This window comes from Bos indicus x Bos taurus, chromosome 14 (assembly GCF_003369695.1).
Source record: "Bos indicus x Bos taurus breed Angus x Brahman F1 hybrid chromosome 14, Bos_hybrid_MaternalHap_v2.0, whole genome shotgun sequence".
In the NCBI taxonomy this organism is placed as follows: domain Eukaryota; kingdom Metazoa; phylum Chordata; class Mammalia; order Artiodactyla; family Bovidae; genus Bos; species Bos indicus x Bos taurus.
This window is the reverse complement of record NC_040089.1, coordinates 674232-698500: the sequence shown is the minus strand read 5'-3', so window position 1 is coordinate 698500 and position 24269 is coordinate 674232. Positions and strand designations below refer to the sequence as shown.

General features: G+C 55.7%; 4 protein-coding genes across 8 annotated transcripts; 3 read left to right on the top strand and 1 right to left on the bottom strand.

The window, feature by feature from the left end:
• The first annotated feature begins 3 nt into the window (after nt 1-3).
• On the top strand, nt 4-3339 carry GPAA1 (glycosylphosphatidylinositol anchor attachment 1). The gene is made up of 12 exons (XM_027560463.1): nt 4-186; nt 410-589; nt 675-786; nt 954-1101; nt 1181-1282; nt 1370-1566; nt 1639-1835; nt 1934-2087; nt 2250-2333; nt 2487-2677; nt 2758-2928; nt 3029-3339. The coding sequence occupies exons 1-12, from the start codon at nt 113-115 to the stop codon at nt 3270-3272; spliced, it is 1854 nt and encodes a 617-aa protein (XP_027416264.1). The 5' UTR covers nt 4-112; the 3' UTR covers nt 3273-3339.
• Nucleotides 3340-13442: 10103 nt separating this feature from the next.
• LOC113903907 (cytochrome c1, heme protein, mitochondrial) lies at nt 13443-15848 on the top strand. The gene is made up of 7 exons (XM_027560578.1): nt 13443-13610; nt 14188-14384; nt 14467-14593; nt 14679-14836; nt 14922-15082; nt 15334-15434; nt 15536-15848. Exons 1-7 carry the CDS (start codon nt 13482-13484, stop codon nt 15638-15640), a joined length of 978 nt encoding a protein of 325 aa, XP_027416379.1. The 5' UTR covers nt 13443-13481; the 3' UTR covers nt 15641-15848.
• Nucleotides 15849-16254: 406 nt separating this feature from the next.
• On the bottom strand, nt 16255-21182 carry SHARPIN (SHANK associated RH domain interactor). Its single transcript, XM_027560568.1, has 9 exons — nt 20383-21182; nt 19919-20093; nt 18297-18434; nt 18081-18222; nt 17906-17996; nt 17674-17827; nt 17476-17594; nt 17265-17393; nt 16255-17194 (listed from the first exon to the last, which is right to left on the bottom strand). Exons 1-9 carry the CDS (start codon nt 20578-20580, stop codon nt 17111-17113), a joined length of 1230 nt encoding a protein of 409 aa, XP_027416369.1. The 5' UTR covers nt 20581-21182; the 3' UTR covers nt 16255-17110.
• Nucleotides 21183-21184: 2 nt separating this feature from the next.
• MAF1 (MAF1 homolog, negative regulator of RNA polymerase III) lies at nt 21185-24250 on the top strand. Of its 5 annotated transcripts, none has more exons than XM_027560581.1 (8): nt 21185-21559; nt 22281-22403; nt 22507-22635; nt 22711-22876; nt 23007-23128; nt 23218-23337; nt 23497-23637; nt 23764-24250. In XM_027560581.1, exons 2-8 carry the CDS (start codon nt 22321-22323, stop codon nt 23783-23785), a joined length of 783 nt encoding a protein of 260 aa, XP_027416382.1. In that variant the 5' UTR covers nt 21185-21559; nt 22281-22320; the 3' UTR covers nt 23786-24250. The 5 variants fall into 5 exon arrangements, with proteins under 5 accessions (XP_027416382.1, XP_027416385.1, XP_027416383.1 ...); XM_027560582.1 differs by having other exon boundaries at nt 21188-21559; nt 22155-22403; XM_027560583.1 differs by having other exon boundaries at nt 21206-21559; nt 22101-22403.
• The last annotated feature ends 19 nt before the right edge of the window (nt 24251-24269 follow it).

Below are 24269 nucleotides of genomic sequence, written 5' to 3'. Positions count from 1 at the left end.
CGGGACCGGAAGTACGGGTGGGCGCGGAGCCCGGGTCTGACAGGAGCGGCGCGCGGGGTCGGCCGCCGTAACTGGCAGTTGGAGCGCCGTCCCGGAGCCGCCCGGCTCTGCCATGGGCCTCCTGTCGGACCCGGTGCGCCGGCGCGCCCTCGCCCGTCTCGTGCTGCGCCTCAACGCGCCGCTCTGGTGAGGGCGGGGCCCCGGGGGCAGAGGCCCCTCAGACCGCTCGCGCCCGTCCCCTCCCGCCCACCGGGATCAGTCGGGACCTCAGGCTTGGGGCTCAGCTCTCCCGTCAGGCGTCCCGGGACTCGGTCCAGGTCCCGCAGATATGCCCTCTCCATTCCCAGTGCAGAGACCGAGAGGCAGGGCCTCTAACGCTCCAGTGGTCCCTCCGTCCCTTTCCCCGCAGCGTGCTGAGCTATGTGGCGGGCATCGCTTGGTTCCTGGCGCTGGCTTTCCCGCCGCTGACCCAGCGCACTTACATGTCGGAGAATGCCATGGGCTCCACCATGGTGGAGGAGCAGTTTGCGGGCGGAGACCGTGCCCGGAGCCTTGCCCGGGACTTCGCTGCCCACCGCAGGAAGTCGGGGTGAGCGGCAGAGCCATGGTTATCAGAGAAGCAATGTCAGTCAAGGCCAGTGAACTCTGCTCAGAAGCTCTCTTTGTGTCTCCAGGGCTCTGCCAGTGGCCTGGCTGGAGCGGACGATGCGGTCAGTGGGGCTGGAGGTCTACACGCAGAGTTTCTCCCGGAAACTGCCCTTTCCAGATGAGACCCACGAGCGCTATGTATTGTGGGGGAGGGGTGTGCCTGCAACCGTGAAGCACCTTGAGGGGACGGGGGGATGTCCTGGGGCCAGAGCAGTCACTGGTGGGCATTCTAGGACTAGAAGGGGAGGCTCTCAGCCGCCTCGAGTGCGGTCGTGCTGAGGCTCCCCCCCAAATACTGCGTGCAGATGGTGTCGGGCATCAACGTGTATGGCATCCTCCGGGCACCTCGCGCTGCCAGCACGGAGTCCCTGGTGCTCACCGTGCCCTGTGGCCCTGACTCTACCAACAGCCAGGCTGTCGGGTTGATGCTGGCTCTTGCTGCCCACTTCCGGGGTGAGGCTCAGGGGCTCCTGCTGGCAAGAGAGGGTTTGGCCACCGCCTCAGACCGTGCTGACCCGCTTCTGGTCTCTAGGGCAGATTTACTGGGCCAAAGACATCATCTTCCTGGTGACGGAACACGACCTCCTGGGCACTGAGGCTTGGCTTGAAGCCTACCACGACGTCAACATCACTGGTGGGTGCTCTTGCCTGGCCCTGGCCCCTCCCAGGGCCACTGTCCTCACTGGTCACTTGTTGGCAGCTCACTCACCTGCTTCCACAGGTATGCAGTCATCGCCCCTGCAGGGCCGGGCTGGGGCCATCCAGGCAGCTGTGGCCCTGGAGCTGAGCAGCGATGTGGTCACTAGCCTCGACGTGGCCGTGGAGGGGCTCAATGGACAGCTGCCCAACCTGGACCTGCTCAACCTCTTCCAGACCTTCTGCCAGAAAGGGGGGCTGTTGTGCACGCTGCAGGGCAAGGTAGGGCCACCTGCCTGGGTAGCATGGGACCTGTGTGTCGGGCCTATCTGACTTTGTCCCCAATCTTCTAAGCTGCAACCCCAGGACTGGACCTCAATAGATGGGCCACTGCAGAGTGTACAAACGCTGCTGCTCATGGTTCTGCAGCAGGCCTCCGGCCGCCCCCACGGTGCCCATGGCCTCTTCCTGCGCTACCGCGTGGAGGCCTTGACCCTCCGTGGCATCAATAGCTTCCGCCAGTATAAGTATGATCTGGTGGCAGTGGGCAAGTAAGTGGCTTCTGATTTCCCCTTTGCATGCTTGGGGCAGGGTAGTGAGTGGGTGCCTGGGGGTCTGGCCGTCTATGACCCTGGCCCACACCCGACAGGGCTCTGGAGGGCATGTTCCGCAAGCTCAACCATCTTCTGGAGCGCCTGCACCAGTCCTTCTTCTTCTACCTGCTCCCTGCGCTCTCCCGCTTCGTCTCCATTGGCCTCTACATGCCGGCCGCCGGTTTTTTGCTCCTGGTCCTCGGTCTCAAGATATCCTCTGCCTCCACTGTCTGTTTGTGGCTCGCTTCAGGTCCCCCCACTCTAGGCTGGGGAGAGCTCTCCATCCTTGGGGCAGGGGAGTAGGAGTGAGCCCTGGGTCCCCCACTGGGCAGAGCCCATTACACCTCTCATCAGAGTCCTTAACTCATCCACGCTCTGGAACTGTGGATGCAGCTGCATGAGGCTGGAGTGGGTCCTGAGGAGGCTGGGGAGAATCCCCCCCACCCTCTAACACAGGTGATGGTTCCCCCTGCTGCTATTGGGGTGAGCTTTTAGGGTCCCAGGTGGTAATTACTGCTGCTGTTCAGTCTCAGCTGCAGTGGAATGGGGAGGGTCCTTGGGACTCCCTTGGTCCTAGGATCCGTCTCCAAGTGCCCATGTGCCCTGCAGGGTGTGGGGCTGGCCTCGCTTGTGGCACCCTTGCTGGTCTCCCAGGCCATGGGCCTGGCACTCTACATCCTACCAGTGCTGGGTCAACACGTGGCCACCCAGCACTTCCCCGTGGCTGAGGCCGAGGCCGTGGTGCTGACGCTGCTGGCCATCTATGCAGCTGGCCTGGCACTGCCACACAACACCCACCGGTGAGGAGCTGGGCTGGGTGGTCGTGGGCAGGTGCACCCTGGACGTGCAGGCAGCTGCCTCTGAGCCCCTTGCCTTGCAGGGTGGTGAGCACACAGGCCCCAGACAGGGGCTGGATGGCACTGAAGCTGGTGGCCCTCATCTACCTGGCACTACAACTGGCCTGCATCACCCTCACCAACTTCTCTCTGGGCTTCCTACTGGCTGCCAGCATGGTACCCGCTGCTGCCATCACCAAGCCCTCTGGGCCCCGGTACGTGCTGCTCAGCCCCCACTGCAGAGCCCGCACCCCTCCCCATGGGTTCTACCTCACACGTTCCTCCTCCCTGCCTGGTGCCTCTGCTCCTCCCCAGGGCGCTCTACGCTGCCCTGCTGGTGCTGACGAGCCCAGCAGCTACACTCCTGGGCAGCCTGTTCCTGTGGCGGGAGCTGCAGGAGGCACCGCTCTCCCTGACCGAGGGCTGGCAGCTCTTCCTGGCCACGCTGGCCCAGGGCGTGCTGGAGCACCACACCTACGGCGCCCTGCTCTTCCCACTGCTGGCTCTGGGCCTCTACCCCTGCTGGCTGCTCTTCTGGAACGTGCTCTTCTGGAAGTGACGGAGGCAGCTGGGAGTTCCCCATGTTCTCTTCTTCCTAGGAAATAAACAGTTCTGTTTCAGATGTCCTTTGGGCTCCTGGCCCACTGTCTGCTGTGTATGTGGGGCCACAGGCCCTGTGGTGAGAAACTGCTTGCAGGGCCTGGCACCCTGCTCGGCTGCTTCTGGTCCACTTACCGTGTGGCAGGAATGAGGGCCCCAGTGCCAGCCTTGGGAGGAGAGCCTGGGTGGACACTCAGACCTGACTGCAGCCCCAAGTGGACTCTCCCAACGTCGGGGGTCTCTGTGCATCATGGTCCAGTGCTGAGTAGGAGGAAGCATGGCGGGCAACGCTTGGGGCCCTGATGGGAGCTGAGGCGCCAGAGACCCCCACGGTGCCATCTCCAGTGCTGGAACTAAGGGGACACAGGAGGCCCCGGGTATGGGGAATGTCGGCCAGAACTTTGATGTGGGCTTGGGGTGCAGCAGGAGGAGCCCCTCTCCCGGCCTCCTGGGAGTGCCCACGAGAGATGGGACGGAGATGGAGCTGCTGAGCCCACCCAGCTCCACCCAGAGCAACAGCCCAGGACAGGGGCGACCCGAGTTCTGAGGGGCAGGGCACTGACGCGGGGCTGCACAGAGGCCTCAGGCTGGGCCAAGCCTCCTGAGAGGGACTAGGATGTCCAGTGCCTGTTGGGGAGGGGGAGGAAGGCAAAGTGGGCCATCTGGTGATGCCAGGGCCACATGAGGCCGAGAGTCAAGGTGCCCTGCCAGGGTGGCGATCCCAGTACAGTCCTGCAAGCCTCAGTGCTGAAAGGAGCGCACCAGCTCCGGACACTCTCCTGCAGCACCACATCCTGAAATGGGGTGACCTGGGACCGTCCCAAGGAGGAAGCTCCAGGCCCCAGACCCCCCACCCAGGCCTGCCTCTGTGGTGGGGCTCCTCTTCTTGTGGGAGACTTTCCTCAACACCTAGGGGTCCCTGACTCCACCGTGGGAGAGGGCCAGCACCTGGAGGGCTTTACTCTGGGACTTCTCAGCATTGAAGGGTACAGGCACCCTGGGTCCAGATTGTTCTGGATGGGCTGGAGCAAGGGTGTTGGAGACCACTGTGACTGCAGCCTGCCCTTGGCCTGTGTGTCTTCTAGTCACTTCCCTGTTGAAAAAACTTCAGATCCTGAGGCTGGGCAAAGACTTGCAGCCCACCCCCCACCCCCGCACCCCTAGAAATGCCTCCAGGCTACCTCTCTCAGGACTCTCCCCTGGTCGATCAGGCACCATTGGTCTGCGGGCTCCCTGTCTTACAAGGTGGAAGAGATCTCGGCTCTGCTGTGGTCTCCCTGTTGACTGCAGACCGGCATTCTACCAGGCTTCAGCCTCGATCAGCCATTTTTAACTAGACTTCGGCAGTCACTTAAAACACAAATTGTGGAAATATATTACTTCATGAAACGACTATTTGCTGTTTGAGCTTAGCTTTGCAGAACTGGATTTTGGCACTGATTTTCATTAATGTCACTTTGTGTGCTGTACGTTTTATAAAGAAAGAAAATGTCAGGCTCTCAAGATACAGATGAGATGTACAAGGGCTGCGTATGTGGTCCCACAGGGTTAACTCTGAAGGTATCCCTCTCCCTCAGTCACGGGACCCTCATTTTGGCATGAGCACAGGCCACCATGTATAAAGACGCTCCCAGACTACGTGCAGCTAGGTGAGGTCATGTGACTACAGAGGCCCCTAGACCTGAGCAGAAGCTTCAAGGGTGAGTCCGGTTCAGTTCAGTCGCTCAGTCATGTCTGATTCTTTGCGACCCCATGGACTGTAGCACACCAGGCCTCCCTGTCCATCGCCAACTCTCTGAGTTTACTCAAACTCATGTCCATTGAGTCGGTGATGCCATGCAATTATCTCCCTCTCTCATCCCCTTCTCCACCTGCCTTCAATCTTTCCCAGCTGCAGGGTCTTTTCAAATGAGTCAGTTCTTCGCATCAGGTGGCCAAAGTATTGGAGTTTCAGCTTCAGCATCAGTCCTTCCAATGAATATTCAGGACTGATTTCCTTTAGGATGGACTGGTTGGATCTCTTGCAGCCCAAGGGACTCTCAAGAGTCACCACACTTCAAAAGCATCAATTCTTCAGCACTTAGCTTTCTTTATAGTCCAACTCACACATCCATACGAGACTACTGGAAAAACCATAGCTTTGACTAGATGAACCTTTGTTGACAAAGTAATGTCTCCTTTTGAATATGCTGTCCAGGTTGGTCATAACTTTTCTTCCAAGGAGTAAGCGTCTTTTAATTTCATGGCTGCGGTCACCATCTGCAGTGATTTTGGAGCCCCCCAAAATAAAGTCTGATACTGTTTCCATTATTTCCCCATCTATTTGCCATGAAGTGATGGGACCAGATGCCATGATCTTTTCTGAATGTTGAGTTTTAAGCCAACTTTTTCACTCCCCTCTTTCACTTTCATCAAGGGGCTCTTTAGTTCTTCTTCACTTTCTGCCATAAGGGTGGTGTCATCTGCATATCTGAGGTTATTGATATTTCTCCCGGCAATCTTGATTCCAGCTTGTGCTTCTCCCAGCCCAGAATTTCACATGATGTACTCTGCATATAATTTAAATAAGCAGGGTGACAATATACAGCCTTGATGTACTCCTTTTCCTATTTGGAACCAGTCTGTTGTTCCATGTCCAGTTCTAACTGCTGCTTCCTGACCTGCATACAGATTTCTCAAGAAGCAGATCAGGTGGTCTGGTATTCCCATCTCTTGAAGAATTTTCCAGAGTTTGTTGTGGTCCACACAGTCGAAGGCTTTGGCATAGTCAATAAAGCAGTAGTAGATGTTTTTCTGGAACTCTCTTGCTTTTTCAATGATCCAGTGGATGTTGGCAATTTGATCTCTGGTTCCTCTGCCTTTTCAAAATCCAGCTTGAACATCTGGAAGTTCACAGTTCACATACTGTTGAAGCCTGGCTTGGAGAATTTTGAGCATTACTTTGCTAGCATGTGAAATGAGTACAATTGTGCGGTAGTTTGAGCATTCTTTGGTATTGCCTTTCTTTGGGCTTGGAATGAGAACTGACCTTTTCCAGTCCTGTGGCCACTGCTGAGTTTTCCAAATTTGCTGGCATATTGAGTGCAGCACTTTCACAGCATCATTTTTTAGGATTTGGAATAGCTCAACTGGAATTCCATCACCTCTACTAGCTTTGTTTGTGATGATGCTTCCTAAGGCACACTTGACTTCACATTCTAGGATGTCTGGCTCTAGGTTGGTGATCACAGCATTGTGATTATCTGGGTCGTGAAGATCTTTTTTGTACAGTTCTGTGTATTCTTGCCACCTCTTCTTAACATCTTCTGCTTCTGTTAGGTCCATACCATTTCTGTCCTTATTGTGCCCATCCCTTGGGTGAATCCATGCAGACATCAAACAGCTGCTTCTTTCCCATCCTTGGGGATGTGGAATGAAGCACGTCAGAGATGTAAGCTTCAGCCCACCCTGAGGGTTGGAGGAGACAAGAGGGGGACTCCCTGGACCTCCAAGACCCTGGGCTGCTAAACTAGGCTTCATTTGCAAGAAAGAGAAACAAATCTCTACCATGTTTGAGTCATTATTTGGAGTTTTCTGACACTACAGTCCAGTTCCTACAAGGTGTCTGTTGCTGAGCCACCCAGGAACTCTCAGGCAGTTGCCAGCTGGAAGCATCTAGAAGTATGTATGCATCTACAACTGTGCGTATCTGTTGTGTTGATCACCAGCCTTAGTAATAAGTACTCGATATTCCTTTGCAGGTTGCCTCCCACGCCCCAGAACAGGAGCTCTGTGGGGCAGGGCCTTTGTCTTACTTTCTGCCTCTTTTCCAGCAGAGCCAAGGACTGGAAAGGTAGAATATACACCTGTGTTTGTTGAATGAAAGAAGAAAAGAATCAGAGGGATCCCTTCTGGAAGTCCAGGAGGAAGCTGGGGTCAGGCCCGTTGCCATCCTCGGGGCTCAGGGCTGGGGATACGGGGTGAAGTCTGGGAGGTCGAGGGTGCAGGACCCGCCTCAGGACACACAGCAGCTTCCCCACAGCCAGGCCTTCTGCAGACACCCTGTGGTTGGCTGGCTGTCCCAGGTTAGCTCTGTGCTCTTCTCAGACCCTTTGCCAAGTCACCCCATTCCACCTGGGGCTTCAAGGTGGGGGCTCTGGGCTGCCTTAGGGTCCTTTCCAGGCTCCAGCTGCCTTCATGCCCACACTCAAGTCCTGCCTCCTGTCTAGGCCCCTCTTCTGAGGCCACATCTGTCACCTCTGCCTCCTGGATCTGCCACGGTCCCCTTTAAGTCATCTCTTCCCAACCTGAACACCTACTCTGCATGCACCTCCTCCCTGTGCCCTCACCCAATTCTGGACCTGGGGTCCACTTTGCCTCCCTTCCAGGGATGCCCCTTGCATCTGGGATAAAATTAAGCCTCCTCACCTTGCTCTCCAAGACCTGCACAACCAACTCCTGCCTTCACAACATTTTTATTGCACACAGAAGTAACACTGTACCCCCGCTCCCCTTTTATCCTTACCCTATTTTCTGTCTCTGGGTTTCTGGAAACTGGACTTTGATAAGAATGAATAGGATCCCTTATCTGCGGGGTATCCATTCCAGGACTCCCAGTGGATGCTTGAAACTCTGGATAGCACTGAATCTGACTTTCTGTTCCTGTCTTCCACCCACAAATTTAATGCCTTTTCCATCGTAACCAAGCACTTAGGGTTAGGGTTAAAAGGCTTTCCGTATTTGTGGCTTGTGGGCTCTAAAGCACTGGCTCAGTAATTGTGGTGCATGGGCTTAGATGCCCCGGAGCATGTGGGATCTCTCCAGACCAGAGATCGAACCCGTGTCCCCTGCACTGGCAGGTGGATTCTTATCCATTGTACCACTGGGGAAGTCTAATAACAGCAATTTAGAATTCTAAATTTCCCTCTTAGCACCTCTCTTGATGGTGCTAAGTTTTGATATGTTGTGTTTTTGTTTTCATTCATCTCAAAGTATTTTCTAAGTTTTTCTGTGATTTCTTCTTTGGATTTTTTTTTTAGGAGTATGTTATTTAATTTTCACATAATTGTGAATTTCCCTACTCTCCTTCTGTTATTGATTTTTAATTTCATTCTGTTGTGGTCAGAAAACATACTTTATGATTTTACTACCCTTAAATTTATTGAAACTTGTTTTATTGCCTAACATATTGATCTATCCTAAAGAACATTCCATGTGCACCTGGGAAGAATATGTACTCTCCTGTTGTTGGGTGGGGTGTTACACGGATGTGTTTAGGTCTGCTTGGCTTGCTGTGTTGGTCAAATCTTTCTTTTCTTTGCTCATGATCTGTCTATTTGTTCCATCCATTACTGGGAGTGGGTACTGAAGTCTCCCAACTGTTATGTTAAATGTTATGTTTCTCCCTTCAATTCTGTACAGTTTTGCTTCATGTATTTTGGGGCTCTGTTAGTCTAATGTATCTTTATAACTGTCATCTTGATGAACTGACCTTTTTTTTTCCATTATAAAATGTCCTTCTTTAATGCTAGTATCAACATCTGTCTTAAAGTTTATATTGTCTGATATTAGTATAGCCCCTCTAACTCTCTTTTGGTTACTGTTGATGTGGTGTATATTTTTCCAAATTTTTACTATTTGTGTCTTTGAATATAAAATGTGTTTCTTATAGGCATTGTATAGTTGGATCATGACTTTTAAAAAATTCATTATTCTAAGCTCTACCCTTTAATTGGTGACTTTAATCTATTTACATTTAACGTAATTAATGATATAGTACAGTTATATCTGCTGTCTTGGTATTTGGGCTTCCCTCATAGCTCAGTCAGTAAAGAATCTGCCTGAAGTGCAGGAGACCTGGGTTCAATTCCTGGGTGGGAAGATCCCCTGGAGAAGGAAATGGCAACCCACTCCAGTATTCTTGCCTGGAGAATCCCATGGACAGAGGAGCCTGGCAGGCTACAGTCCCTGGTGTTGCAAGAGTCAAACGTGATTTAGCGACTAAACCACCACCATCTTGATATTTGTTCTCTATGTGTCTTATGTCTTTCTCTCCCTCAGTTTCTTCATTATTGTATTTGTGTGTGTGGTTAGATATTTTACAGTGTACCATTTTAATTCCTTTGTTATTTCTTTGACTATATTTTTTTATTTATTTTCTTAGTGGTTGCCTTTGGGATCACAATTGACATATTAATTTGTACAATCTGATTCAGATTAACATTAAATTAATTTTAATTGTGTTAAAAAATGTTTCTCCTATATAACTGTTTCCCCCTTCTTTATTTATTGCCATAGATTCCATCTCATATAGTGCATCTGTCTACATAGGGTTGTTTTTTTTTTTGGTCACACTGTGCTGCTTGTGGGATCTTAGTTCCCTGACCAGGGATTGAACCTAGGCCCTTGACAGTGAAAGCAGAGAGGCCTAACCACTGGACCACCAAGGAATTCCTTATACTCATAGATTTATAATTATTGCTTTATGCTGCTGCTGCTGCTAAGTTGCTTCCGTTATGTCCTACTCTGTGCGATCCCAGAGACGGCAGCCCACCAGGCTCCCCCGTCACTGGGATTCTCCAGGCAAGAACACTGGAGTGGGTTGTCATTTCCTTCTCCAATGCATGAAAGTGAAAAGTGAAAGTGAAGTCGCTCAGTCGTGTCCGACTCTTAGTGACCCCAGGGACTGTAGCCCACCAGGCTCCTCTGTCCATGGGATTTGCCAGGCAAGAGTACTGGAGTGGGGTGCCGTTGCCTTCTCTGCAGGAGTTTTTAAATCAGATAGAAAAAAGTTACAAAAAGCATTTGTACTTGTCTATGTAGTTGCCTGTGCTGGTGCTTTTATTTTCTCATGTGGATCTGAGTTATCGTCTAGTGTTCTTTCATTTCAGCCTAAGGACTCCATTTGGTATTTCTTGGAGGGCAGGGTGTTTGTGACAAACTCTCAGTTTATCTGGAAACGTCTTAATTGCCTCCTTTTTTTTTTTTTTTTTTTTTGAGAGATGGTTTTGCCAGATATAGAATTCTTGGTTGGCAGATTTACCTGGTTTATTCTTTCAGCACTTGAACCAACTCATACCACCACGTTCTGGCCTCCATGGTTTCTGGTATGAGATTTTCTGTTAATTTTATTGAGGACTACTTGTATGTGATGAGTTACTTCTCTCTTGCTGGGTTTTTTTTTAGGTTTTTTTTTTTTTTTTTCCTTTTTAACAATTTATGATGTGTACAGGTGTACTTCATCCTACTTGGGGTTCTTTAACTTCCTGTATGTGTAGAATACATACATGTTTGTTTGTTTCAGTCAAATTTGGAAAGTTTTCAGTCACAATTTCTTTAAATATTGTTTTTGTCCCTTACTTTATTTCTCCTTTGCTCCTGAGAATTTTGTATAGGTTGGTATGCTTAGTGATGTGCCACAGGTCGCTGAGGCTCTGTTAATTTTTACTCCTTTTTTTTTGGTTTGTTTTGCAGATCAGACGATCTCAATTGACCTAACTTCAAGTTCGCTAATTCTTTCATCTGCTTACTCAAACCTGCAGTAGAGCCCTTCAGTAAAATGTTTCATTTCCATTGTTGTACATTTCAACTCCATCATTTCTATTTGGATTCTCTTTGTAATTTCTTTTTATTGACATTCTCTATTTCATGAGACATTATTATACTTTCCTCTAGTTTTTTAGATATTATGGCTCATTGAACATACTTTTTAATTCAATTTTTTATTAAAAGATTTTTACTTTTAGTGGAGTATAGTTTATTTACAATGTTGTGTGTTAGTTTCTGCTATACAGCAAAATGAAAGTTATACATACACATACATCCCCTCTTTTAGATCTTTTCCCATGTGACTCATTACAGAGTATTGAGTAGAGTTACCTGTGCTATACAGAAAGTCCTCATTAGTTATCTATTTTATATGTGGTGGTATGTATATATCATATTTAGCCCCTCCTTCTTTAAATTATATTTAGCTAAATTTCCCCAGGAGTAGTTCCTATTGATTGGTTCTTTTTATCCCCATTTATAGGCCAGACCCTCTCCTTTCTTTAGATGTCACATAATTTTTTGTTGAAAGCTAGACATTTTAAATGATTTGTTGTTGTGGTTGTTCAGTCACTCAGTCGTGTCCAACTCTTTGAGATCCCATGGACTGCAGCATGCCAGGCTTCCCTGTCTTTCACTATCTCCTGGAGTTTGCTCAAACTCATGTCCACTGAGTTGGTGATGCCATCCAACCATCTCATCCTGTGTCGCCCCCTTCTCCTCCTGCCTTCAATCTTTCCCAGCATCAGGGTCTTTTCCAATGAGTTGGCTCTTTGCATCAGATGGCCAGAGTACTGGAGCTTCAGCTTCAGCATCAGTCCTTCCAGTGAATATTCAGGGTTGATTTCCTTTAGGACTGACTGGATTTAATGATACAAAGTGGAAATTCTGGACATTAGATTCCAAGTTTTGTTACTGTTGCTGCTGTGGTAGTTGTATTGGTATAGTGACTTTTCTCAACTAATTCTATCAAGTAAGTCTACTATTTGTCATGGGTAGCCAGCAAAGTCTCTACCTGGTTAGCTCAGTGGTCAGATAAATGACTGGACAGAAATTTCCTTAAGTGTCTGGAACCAATAATTGTTCAGTTGCTCAGTCATGTCTGACTCTTTTTGACCCTATGGACTGCAGCATACCAGGCTTCCCTGTCCTTCACAGTCTCTTAGAGTTTGCTCAAACTCATGTCCATTGAATCCGTGATACCATCCAACCCCTTTATCCTCTGTTGTCCCCTTCTCCTCCTGCCTTCAATCTTTCAAAGTATCAGGGTCTTTGCCAATTAGTTGACTGTTCACATCAGGTGGCCAAAGTACTGGTGCTTCAGCTTCAGCATCAGTCCTTCCAATGAATATTCAGGACTGATTTCCTTTAGGATGGACTGATTCAATCTCCCTGCTGTCCAAGCGATACTCTCAAGAGTCTTCTCCAGTACCACAGTTCTAAAGCATCAGTTCTTCAGAGCTCAGCCTTCTTTATGGTTCCACTCTCACATCCATACATGACTACTGGAAAAACCATAGCTTTTACTAGAGAGACCTTTGCTGGCCAAGTGATGTCTCTGCTTTTCAATACACTGTCCAGGTTTGTCATAGTTTTTCTTCCAAGGAGCAAGTATCTTTTAATTTCATAACCAATAAATCTCTATCTTTTTCTAAGTGGCTCTGGGTGCATGTAGGACATGCTTCAGAATTCAGCCAGGCAATTTACAACTCTGCTTTAGGCTTCAACTGTGCACAGAGCCTCAAGGTTAGCCAGAAGTGAGCACTTAGGGCTTTTTCTGGTCTTTCATGAGATACACTGTCCTACTTATGTTCGGGATTTTCTGTATTCTGGAAATACGTGCTGTGCTGTGCTTAGTCGCTCAGTCGTGTCCGATTCTTTGCGACCCCCATAGAATGTATAGCCCGCCAGGATCCTCTGTCTGTGGGGATTCTCCAGGCAATACCGGAGTGGGTTGCCATGCCCTCCTCCAGGGAATTTTCTCAACCCAGGAATGAAACCCAGGTCTCCTGCACTGCAGGCAGATTCTTCACAGTCTGAGCGCCCTGTGGACATTGTATTCCCCTTTCTTCCTTTCAAACTTTTTGGTTAGTCTATTACTTGCACCAGTTGTTCTCCATTGCCTCGGGGAAATTACAACACTTGCCAGAATTGCCTTCAACAGTCTTGGGGGTTAGGCTAATAGCTCTGGACAAGCTGAGTAGGCTTGGCAAGTGGGGTTTACAGGGGGCCATCAGACTGGTTAAATAATGGCAATTCTTTGCAATGAAGGTGTTCTTCCACCGCTCCAAGTCGGGAAATATTGTTGGACGAAAGCGGGCAATAAAGCCGTGGATTCCGGGTTAGGGGCATCTAGGCGTAGGCGCGCAGCACAGCTGAGCCTTGGAGAGATCAGCCGCGGGACTAGGGTAACCAGGAAGTTGGGCGTTGTCACGGCAACAGAGAGACACAACACCGACTTGCACAACCTCAGGCTTCCACAACGACTGGAGTAGCACCGCGATGCGGTGCGCGGCCCTGAAGGACAGAGCCCACCCCCCGCCCCGCCCCGCCTCCTCACACGCCTCCCGGCTATCGCGAGGTTGACTATCCTTTGCCGCCGCAGAGGCCGACGGGAGCGGTGGCCGCGCTGAAGAGGGCCAAGATGGCGGCGGCGGCGGCTACGCTTCGCGGGGCGATGGTGGGCCCGCGGGGCGCGGGGCTGCCGGGAGCGCGGGCCCGAGGTCTGCTGTGTGGCGCGCGGCCCGGGCAGCTCCCACTACGGACACCCCAGGTGAGCTCTGGCCCTGAAACTGGCCGCCGCGCGGCCCCGCATCCCGCTGAAGGTCACCGCGGGGAGGCTCCCGGCGCGGGCTTTGGCAGCGCGGGAGCGGCCTCCGCACCTGGGCCCCCGCCCCGGCCGGACCCCCGCCGCCTGCTGACCTTGGGCGCCTGGGAGCAGGGCTGGCCTCCACTCCTCCGAGCAGCACAAGGGTCTGATGCCGAGCGTGGGGGGCTGCGGGGCGGGCTCGCCGCCGGCTCGGGACCGGGGGCTTCCCCGGGGGTCGCGCCGAGGCTCGCTCCGGCCCCGGCCTCCCAGACTGGGCCCGCGTCCTGAACTGACCTCAGCCTGACCTCAGCAGCTGCTTGTGACCTTGGCCTGTCCCCGCACCCTTGCTCACTTCGGCCTGATTCCCGGCCCAGGATCCAAGATCACGCCTCACATCTCCTCCTCGGGGACAGAGCGGGTCGAGGGGTCCGCGGCGGGGAGGGCAGTGGCGCGCGAGGTGGCCGGTGTTGGGTGCATGAGAGTCAGATCCACAGGTAGGGCTGGGTGGTGTTCTGAAAGGCGCTGAGCGGGACTCTTGCAGGCAGTGTCGTTGTCGTCGAAGTCTGGCCTGTCCCGGGGCCGGAAAGTGATTCTGTCAGCGCTGGGCATGCTGGCGGCAGGGGGTGCAGGGCTGGCAGTGGCTCTGCATTCTGCTGTGAGTGCTAGTGACCTGGAGCTGCACCCTCCCAGCTATCCGTGGTCCCACCGTGGCCTCCTCTCCTCCCTGGACCACACCAGGTGTGTGGCTGGCTGGGGGAGTTTATGGGTGGACCGGGTGGGGTGGAATCCTTGGCGCCCCTAACCCTGTCTCTCTCTCCAGCATCCGGAGGGGTTTCCAGGTGTACAAGCAGGTGTGCTCCTCCTGCCACAGCATGGACTATGTGGCCTACCGCCACCTGGTGGGCGTGTGCTACACAGAGGATGAAGCCAAGGCGCTGGCTGAGGAGGTGGGCACCGGGCATGCAAAGGACCCAAGTATTGGGGCTCCTGCTGTGCTGGACAGCAGGGTTGTGATGGGTCTCTCGGTGGCAGGTGGAGGTTCAGGACGGCCCCAATGAAGATGGGGAGATGTTCATGCGCCCAGGGAAGCTGTCTGACTACTTCCCCAAACCATACCCCAACCCCGAGGCTGCACGTGCAGCCAACAACGGAGCACTGCCCCCTGACCTCAGCTACATCGTGCGAGCTAGGTAAGGGGCTGCCTGCAGGGTGGTGTGGGGAGTGAGGAAGGCCCACCTCAGGCCAGAGGCTGAGGGCACTCCAATCTGGTCCCAGGCACGGTGGTGAGGACTACGTCTTTTCCTTGCTCACCGGCTACTGTGAGCCGCCCACTGGGGTGTCGCTGCGAGAAGGCCTCTACTTCAACCCTTATTTTCCTGGCCAGGCCATTGGCATGGCCCCTCCAATCTACAATGAGGTCTTGGAGTTTGATGATGGTGAGAGGCCCCCACCCTGGGGATGGGCAAGTTGGGTCCTGCTTTCCCTGTTTTCTTGCCCCAAGAGGCCTTGCCCCTTCCTTGGTTTGGGGCACTATGTATGTGTATGGAGAAGCATGGGTCAGATTCATATGACCCATGGTCAGATTCATACCATCTGTGTACCGGGGGTAGGGTTGGGTCTCATCCCTTTTGAAGCTTTGGGCAGGGACCCCCTCGGACAGCCCTTAGACCACTTGTCCTTGACTCAGGCACCCCAGCTACCATGTCCCAGGTAGCCAAGGATGTGTGTACCTTCCTGCGCTGGGCAGCTGAACCAGAACACGACCATCGCAAACGCATGGGGCTTAAGGTGAAGGGACTGGGCCGAGGGGCACGGTGGGCCTGGGGACAGGCTGGGAGCTGAGCAGGGGTTCTTTCTGCCTCCCTCCTCTGAGCCTGCCTCGTCCCCAGATGCTGCTGATGATGGGCTTGCTTCTGCCCCTGGTCTACGCCATGAAGCGGCATAAGTGGTCAGTCCTCAAGAGCCGAAAGCTGGCCTATCGGCCACCCAAGTGACCCTACCCGGTGTCTGTTTGCTGTCCTGAGCTTCAGGGTCCTCAGGCCCGGGAGCCACACTGGGCCTGCTGAGGTCTCAGGCAGCCCTCCGGCCAAGCCCCTCTTCCTCTGGGACAAGAGGGGGAGGGGCAGGAGCTGGGGCTCCAGTTCCAGATCGTTCAGCGCCCACTGTGGAAATAAATTAAGTTTCTCAACACACCTACCTGAACTATTGTGTGATGGGAGTATAAGTTTGCAGGGGACTCTGGGCTTCTCAAGTGGTGGTAGTGGTAAAGGACCCACCAGATGAGGGTTCAATCCCTGGGTCGGGGAAATCCCCTGTAGGAGGGCATGGCAACCCACTCCAGTATTTTTGCCTGGAGAATCCCATGGACAGAGGAGCCTGGCGGGCTACAGTCTATGGGGCCACAAGAATCAGACACAACTGAAGCAACTTAGCATGCATGTGTGTGCGTGCGCGCGCACACACACACACACACACACACACACGATGGGACTGGGACCCTTGCCCTGAGAGCTCCTGGGGGTGCCCAGTGTAGTGTGGTCAGGATTGCCCTGCACGGACTGTTGGCTGAGAGTCCAGTCAGCACTGAATATAGGACAGGAGGCAGAGAACTGGAAAATAGCAACATTAATTAGAGTGGCGAGTACTTGGTCACAGGTGAAAAGGGGGTCCTGAGCCCTGCTGCAGTAATCAGAGTCAAGTAAAACCACTTGACTTTCAGCCTGAGGACAGCAGGGGGCCCTGGTGCATATCAACCATGGAGAGGCTGGCCTCAAGTAGGAGCTGCAGGAGTTGATCCTAGGACTGGGGCTGGCTGGGAGAGGCGGGCAGCTCTCAGCCCTGCCAAGAAACAGGCAGGCAGAGGCCAGTGGAAGGAGCTTCTGGTCTCTTGGCTGGGCAGCTGGAGGTGCTTGCTGTAAACAGAATGGTCCCCATCTCTGAGTGGATGGCCCCCCCCCGGCAGTCCACAGGATGGCTGGGAGTGGCCAGGTTTACACAGCCATGGACCTGTTAGTGGGTGGAGGGCCAGGGCGGTGCTTCTTGGCACTGGCCTGTGGCCCTGGCCAGGGCTCTTTGCTTCAGAGTTTTTCTTGTCCCCAAGCAGGGAGTGTGAGGGGCAGCAGGGTGGGAGCAGCCTAGAGAGGCGGCCAGAGTGGGGAGGGTGAGCGCCAAGAGGAGGGCAGGGTGTGTGTCTGAAGGGCCAGCCCAGGGGTCAGCAGATGGGGGGCGCCCTGCCCACCCTTGGCACCTGGGGAATGGGTGCCAGGCCCCCACGCCTTGCGACCTGCATTCCAAGTGTGCTCTTCGGTAGCCTCCTGGGCTCCACTGGGAAGGCCCCACCCACCAAAGACTGCCAGGGTTCCTCTCAGAGGGCTGTCTGCCCTCCATCCTCCCAGGCTGCAGGAAGGCACAGTGAAGGGGCATGTGGCCAGCTCAGAAGTGTCTTTAATGACTCCAGCGAGCAATCAGCAGAGGTTCCCTGAGAGGTTCAGGAGGGGGTCCAGGGACCTTGGGCCTGGAAGGGAAGGGCCATCCTCTCTCCGCGTGACCTGGAAGGAGGGGAAGATGGGTCATTCTGCTTGTTCTGTCCTGTCCCCTCCCCGCCTTTGCTCCTGGTACCTTTGGGAGCTGCTGGATGGAGGCTGTGGGAAGGGGGTCCCAAGCACAGGGCCTCTGGGTGCTGCACATCTCACAGCCGGGGCGGCTTGGGGCGTTGATGAAGGTGCACGATGGGCAGGGCCAGCCGGGCTAGGGAGGTGAGCACACGGTTGCTGCTCACCTGCTTTCAATACCCACAGTGCCAAGGCCACCCAGCCCAGTCCCTGCTCACCTGAAGGGGGCTGGGCAGGCTGGAGCTGGTTGGCTGAGGGGTTGGGGGCAGCCCCAGTGACTGTGGGAACAGGCGGCCTAGTTCCCCATCCACCTTCTGGGGACGCTGAGGACTGCGTCCTGCGACAGAGGGGGTGAGACTCGGGACCATGGCGGGCTGCACTCCACCTTCCTCATCCCGCCCCAATCAAGGACTGACCTGGGGCTTCTCGGGGAGCTGAGAGCAGGTAGAGGAAAGCAGGGTCTCCATCCCGCTGGACCCCATAGAAAGCGAGGCTGTGTTCAGGGACACACAGGCACCTCCCGATGACCCAGCGCTGCACGGCCGGTGGGAAGCCAAACTCTGAGAACACCTGGGGCCAGAGTGTCAGAGTGTCACCCAGGCCGCCTCCCGCCACCCCCCACCCGGGTTCCCCAGACCACGTGCTCGCCTGCTCCTGGAGGGCCCTGATGGTGCAGTGGGGGTGAACCTGCAGTGAGACATGGGCAGAGGACGCAGCGTCTTCAACTGTGACCTGGAGCCTGGGCCAGAATGGAGGTCACAGGTAAGGATGGGGGACCTGAGAGGCCTGGGGGTCCGGGTGAGAAAGAGGTCCCAGGCCTTACCTGATGGGGCCAGGAGGAAAGTAGGCCTCCTGGAGCTGGACCCTGAGGGCCACATGACGCTGTGCCAGGATGGCTGCTGCTTGGGCTGCTCCCTTCTCATCCCCACCCTCTACGGCCCGGGTCAGGCGCCCTGCCAGCTCTTCTGCAGGGGAAGAGAGAGCCATCGCAACCCCACACTGGCTACTTCCCCCAGCCCCTCCGGCCACCTGCCTTTACCTTTCTCCATCAAGTCTCCAGGGCTCCAAGGAAGATCCACCTTGGGCTTGGGGGCCTTGGGTGTGGGCACTTCAAGGGGACTGGGCGGGGAGACAGGGCGCGTTTCTGGGCCTAGGGCTGGGGGCAAGCTGTCACTACCTAGGAGGAAAGATGTGGGGTGGGCTGGTGGTCTCTTTGAGATCTGGCCCCCCACGGAGTACACACCAAGGCCTCTGCTGTCTCACCTCAGGCTTCCAGTACCTTTGTCTCCTCCCTCCTTAGCTCAGCCCAGCCCATGCCAGGGCCTTGCCTTGGCCCAGTCTTGGGCCTTGCACACCCCAGAGGTCCCTGCTGACTCCACTCAGAGTTGCACTTGGCTCTTTTTTGGGCTCTGGAGTCCTTCTGGCCTCCTTTGCTGCCCAGTCCCACCTGCAGCCCTCCTCCACAGGGGCTGGGCCACCTCTCTTGGCCTGTACAAGCCCTCTCAGCCAGCCAAGAAGCTCCCTGGGCCTCACAGCAGAACCAGCGGAAGTCTCCAGGAGTCCTGCAGTCAAGGTGGCCTCCTTCCAGGGAACTCCCGACGTCTCTCCTGGCTCTGCCATCAGCACAGAGCACTCTGGGCTGATCCCATTCCAAACAACCCCTCTCCAGCTGGTGCTTGCCCTGAGCGTGCAACCGGCTCCCTTTCTTACCTCCCACTTACGCCCTGCCCATGTGGTGCAGATGCAGTTCCTTTGCTTCAATATTCTGAGCCATCTGCCCACTCACATAAGCAGGGCTCCCGAGCACCCAGCACCAGGCCTGCCTGGACTCTCTAAGGCCTTGAAGGAGTGCTTACTACAGGTGCAGAATACACATGTGGTGAACCAACCAACCAATGTATGCATGAAAGGCAAGTGTCTTTCTCCCTCCGCAGATGCTGCTGTCTGGACCTCTCTTCCATCTCACTAGGTGCTTTTTGCTCACCAGCTCACCTGTAGCATCTGTGAACTCCTTCCCTGATGCACTGGCTGCCTGCCGGACCCTCTCCTTGTTTCTGTCTTCTAGTGACCTTGGTTGACCTTTTCTACCCCCAACTTTTCCTCTTCAGAACCCAAGCTCCTTCTACCTCCTTTCCCTCCCACATGTTTTAAGAACCTGACAACTTCTATGCTCTCCCAAACAGGCCCTCTGCAGTGTCTGTTCCTTCCAGCTTCTCAACCATTAACTTTTCCATTCAAACCTCCAGGAAATCCAGCCAAGTCCTCTCCTAAGCATCTCTGGAAACATCCTTCCTCCCTCCAGGCCTGTCTGCATCACTCACACGAATGCAAGGCTCCACCAGTTTTCAGAAACTTGAATCTGAGCCTGTCACTCTCCCACTGAGTATCTTCCACGCTTCTGATAGTCTTGTCTTCTCACCCCGGTCCTGAGGGTCTGCATACACTGCCCCTCCACACCTGTCTGGCACTGCCTTCGGTCTCTGTTCCTTTTCTCTACTGCCTTACTCCTGGGAGTGCTCCCAAACCCCAGCAGCGGGCAAGAGGGGCTCAGCTTTCCCCATTACTGCCCCCATCCAAGCCTGGGGGGTTGGGGCTACTCCTGCCCTCCTGCAGAACACACACTGGCCCTGGCCTGGTGAATCTTCACTCCAGGGCACTGACCATTCTGTCCTTCCACGGTAGCATCTCGGACTAGGGCTGCCCACCGCTGAGCTTCCTGAGGGTTGGCGAAGTGCAGGCTGAGAGTCCCAGGCCCTCCCGGTGGAGGCTGCAGCTCATGCTGGCAGGGGCCTCGGACTGTGTAGGAGACTGACTCCAAGGGCCACTCCAAAATGACCTGAGGAGAGGGAGAGTCCAGGCTCAGTGCCTCCCCCAGCACATACTGCATGATAATCAAAGGAATACAAGGTAACGTTTGTCGACTACTTACAACGTCCTAAGCCTTTTACTAGTGTTATTTTATGAAACCCTCACAGTAATCCTACAAAGGGAAGTACCAGCATTATCCCCATTTTACAGACAAGGAAACAGAAGCAAGGAAAAGATAACGGCACGCGGCTAGCAAACGGAAAAGCCTGGCTTCAGGCTCAGTGGCCAGGCCGCGCGCCCCCGCCGGCCCCACTCACCGCCCCGGGGCCCGCGCCCAGCATTTCCAGCCGGAAGCGCCCTGGTCGCTCGGGGTCCGCACTCAGCTGCAGCCTCCGCGGCTGGGCCGCCACGTCCAGGCCGGCGCCCAGCGGCCTCACCGCGACATGCACGGCCAGGAGCACCGCGGCCGAGCCAGGGTCCGAGCCCGCGGCTGTGCCGCCCGCCGGCGGCGCCATCTCCGGTCCGGCCCCCGCACTGCCCCCCCGAGCCCGCTTCCGTGGCCTTGGGTCGTTGAACGCCTACACCGGCCGGAAACTGTAACCACGAGCCCGGGGTTCCGGGCGCTGCCCGAGCGTCGGAGCCTTCTGCCGCTCCCGCTTCGCCCACGATGGCGCTTGGCCCAAAGGTCTCCCGACAAAAGCGGGTGAGGCTGGGCTTGGACGCCTGTACTCCAGGCAGAGCGTCAGAGACGCCAGCACCGGCCACGAATGGAAGGCCCTAGAGGCTCGGGTTGGGGCTGAGCTCGGCGGTCCTTGTGAACCCAGTATCTAACTCCCAAGCCGAACGCTACTCCGGAGCCCCTTCTGGGCCGCAGCCCACCTCCCGCCGCTCACGCGGTTGCCTCTCTAGTCCACTAGGCCCTCCGGGGAACTGGGAAGCCACTGGGGCGGGGCCTCGAGGGCCGCGGCCAATGAACGCTAAGGTGGGAGGAGGGTTCGCACGGTCGGAGAAGATGATGGACAGGGGTCGTATCCAGTAGGAGCGGACATCGGGACTGAGCGGCGGATGCCACCCCCAATGACTGTGCGAGCCCCCGGTTCCGACGGCTGGAGCGGGCCATTCAGATGCGTGGGGCCGGACCTGGCAGACGCTTGTTGTTGTCCGGCTCCGGGAGGCAGAGGTCGTTCGCTCGCTTGCTCGGGCCCTCTGTGGCGGTCGGCGGACAAGTCGGTCGCGATAGTAGGGCGCCGTGCAGGGGCGAGGCTATGTCGCGGTGGCAGTCCGCAGGGGCCGGCAGGGCCGGGAGTAACGGGACGTCGCAGCGGAGCTTCTTCCCCCGGATACAGTGCGGCCCGAGTGGAGGCCGCGGCGCCTCCGCCCGTTCTTGAGAAGCCCGCGCCGCGCAAGGCCCACCCCGCCTTTTCAGCCGTATCGACGCCCATCGACCTGACCCTGCCGAGTCTGGCCCGGCCCGATTGAGCGCGGCGCAAGCAGGTAGGTGTACGCCCTGTGCCCGGCGGCTACCCGGGCTGTCCGGACTACAGTGCCCAGCGGGCTTCGCGCCGGCGCGCATGCGCGCACCCCCAGGCGCACGGCTGCCTGGGACGCGTAGTTCGTGCGCCCCGGCTGGGGTTTCCCCCGAGACCCGGCGGACGCTGGGGCGCCCTAGCGGCCTGTTTGGCCGACACTCCGGGGGCCTCAGGGCTTCTCTCCGCCTTCTCTCCTACTTTTGAAGGAAAACGGAGGAGCTCATGGGTTTCCTCTCTCCCTCACTAGAAAGCCGTCTGTAGAACAGGGAAGAGCGCCGCGTCCAGGCGACGGCAGAGCCGAGCCCCAGATGTCCTGGTTCCTTACCGGAAGCGGGTTTTCTGTCTTGCCCGGGGGAAACTGCAGGAGTCACGCCCCTTCGCGGACTCCCAGGGCTCTCCTTGGTGGGATGGGGAGTGTTGAGGGAGAGACTAACCCAGCGTCCTCGGGGTTAGGAGGATCCCCAGTGGGTCCCCCAGCCTGACCAAAGAACTTCTGTGAGGTGCAGGAGGTGTAGCTGAGCTGGGCCTGGACTTGCCGATCTTACCGTTTCTCCCGCCAGTGCTGAAGGGCTGGAAGCAGGCTGCAGGAGGGGCCCAAGTTGTTTACAGCAGCACCTCTTACTGTGAGGAGGTCTGAAAGTGGAACCCCACGGGCCAGATTCCCATGGACTGATCTCCGTCCTCAGGCAGCACTAGCCCCTGGAGCACAGAACCCTTCCCGAGGACATGAAGCTGCTGGAGAACTCCAGCTTCGAGGCCATCAACTCACAGCTTACCGTGGAGACGGGAGATGCACATATCATTGGCAGGTGAGGTTGGGGCTCTGGGGGCTGGCCTCTTAGAGGCCACTCTGCACTGGTTCTGGTTGAGCGTGGGAGGTGGCATGCTCCACGGTCCTGCCTGCGTCTCTAGGATTGAGAGCTACTCGTGTAAGATGGCGGGTGACGACAAGCACATGTTCAAGCAGTTCTGCCAGGAGGGCCAGCCACATGTGCTGGAGGCTCTGTCCCCACCCCAGACCTCAGGCCTCAGCCCCAGCAGGTGAGTAGGGGCAGGGCCTGCCTATAGGGGACTGGCGAATGGGCCAGCACGGGGCTGACACTTGTCTCTGTGCAGACTGAGTAAGAGCCAAGGTGGCGAGGATGAGGGCCCCCTCAGCGACAAGTGCAGCCGCAAGACCCTCTTCTACCTGATTGCCACGCTCAATGAGTCCTTCCGGCCGGACTACGACTTCAGCACAGCCCGCAGCCATGAGTTCAGCCGGGAGCCCAGCCTCAGCTGGGTGAGGGTGGGGCTGGGGAAGGGACCTGCAGGCCCACAGCCATCCCAGGTGTCCTCCCTAACTTAGCATGCTCAGCCCGGTTCATTCCTGCTGCCGGGCTCCTTGTCAGCCCCGACTGTGACCATCCTAGGTGGTGAACGCAGTCAACTGCAGCCTGTTCTCAGCTGTCCGGGAGGACTTCAAGGCCCTGAAGCCACAACTGTGGAACGCGGTGGATGAGGAGATCTGCCTGGCTGAATGCGACATCTACAGGTGGGCTGGCGTCCCTGCATGGGGCGGGAGTCCTGGGTCTCCGTGGCACTGGGATCTCACACCATGTCTCACCCCCCACCCCGCCCCAGCTACAACCCAGACTTGGACTCAGACCCTTTTGGGGAAGATGGCAGCCTCTGGTCCTTCAACTACTTCTTCTACAACAAGCGGCTGAAACGGATTGTTTTCTTCAGCTGCCGCTCTATCAGGTTGGCTGGCACCTGTCTCCCTCCGTCCCCTACCTCCCTGTTTGGCCCACACACCTTTTCCCCACCCCATTCCTAACTTTCTCCTTCTCGGACATCCTCCCTGGAGTCAGCAGTAGGCTGGGGGCAGGCGATTTTAAGACTGGTCTCCCCTCCCCCCAGTGGATCCACCTACACTCCCTCGGAGGCAGGCAATGAGCTGGACATGGAGCTCGGGGAGGAAGATGAGGAGGAGGAGGAAGAGAGTGGAGGTGGAGGCAGCGAGGGTGGGCCTGAGGAGCCTGGAACCATGGAAGAGGACAGGTGTGAGATTGCCCCAGCAGCCTCCCTCCATGGACCTTGGGGTGGGCAGGGCAGGACAGGGCCCGCTCTGCCTGGGCTTCTGGGTGTGGGCTCCTCAAAGCTTACTGCACGCCACCCTTTGTGCAGGGTCCCGGTGATCTGTATGTGAAGAGAAGAAGCAGAGGCCCTAGCTTCACCCAGCTTCGAACAGGGCCTGGACCTGCCCACCTGAGGGCCCAGGTCCCGGCGCTGCCACAGCACCAGCCCACCCTAGGCCATGCCTGCCTAGCCCTTGGCTCTAGCCTGTGGCTGCCCACTCACCCCCACAGGCTGCTGCTGCCCACACTGTGGCTGGACTAGACAGCACAGGGCCTGGTGGGAAGAGCCACTGCCCTGCTCCCACAAACTGACACAGGCAGGGGCTGCTGGACTGCAGAGTTTATTTTTGTATTTTGTGTGGGCTCAGGCCTGGGCCTTCACACTCCAGCCTAAAGGGCCGGAGACCCAGCAAGTGGTCCCAGGGGTCATCTGCCCACTTGTACCCCGCCACCTTGCCCATTGGGCAGCGTGCACTGAGTGTCACTTTGCTGCAGCTGGTTTGTTTCCAATAAAAGTTTCTGTGACTTAGTGTGGACCTAGACTCACAAGGCGTC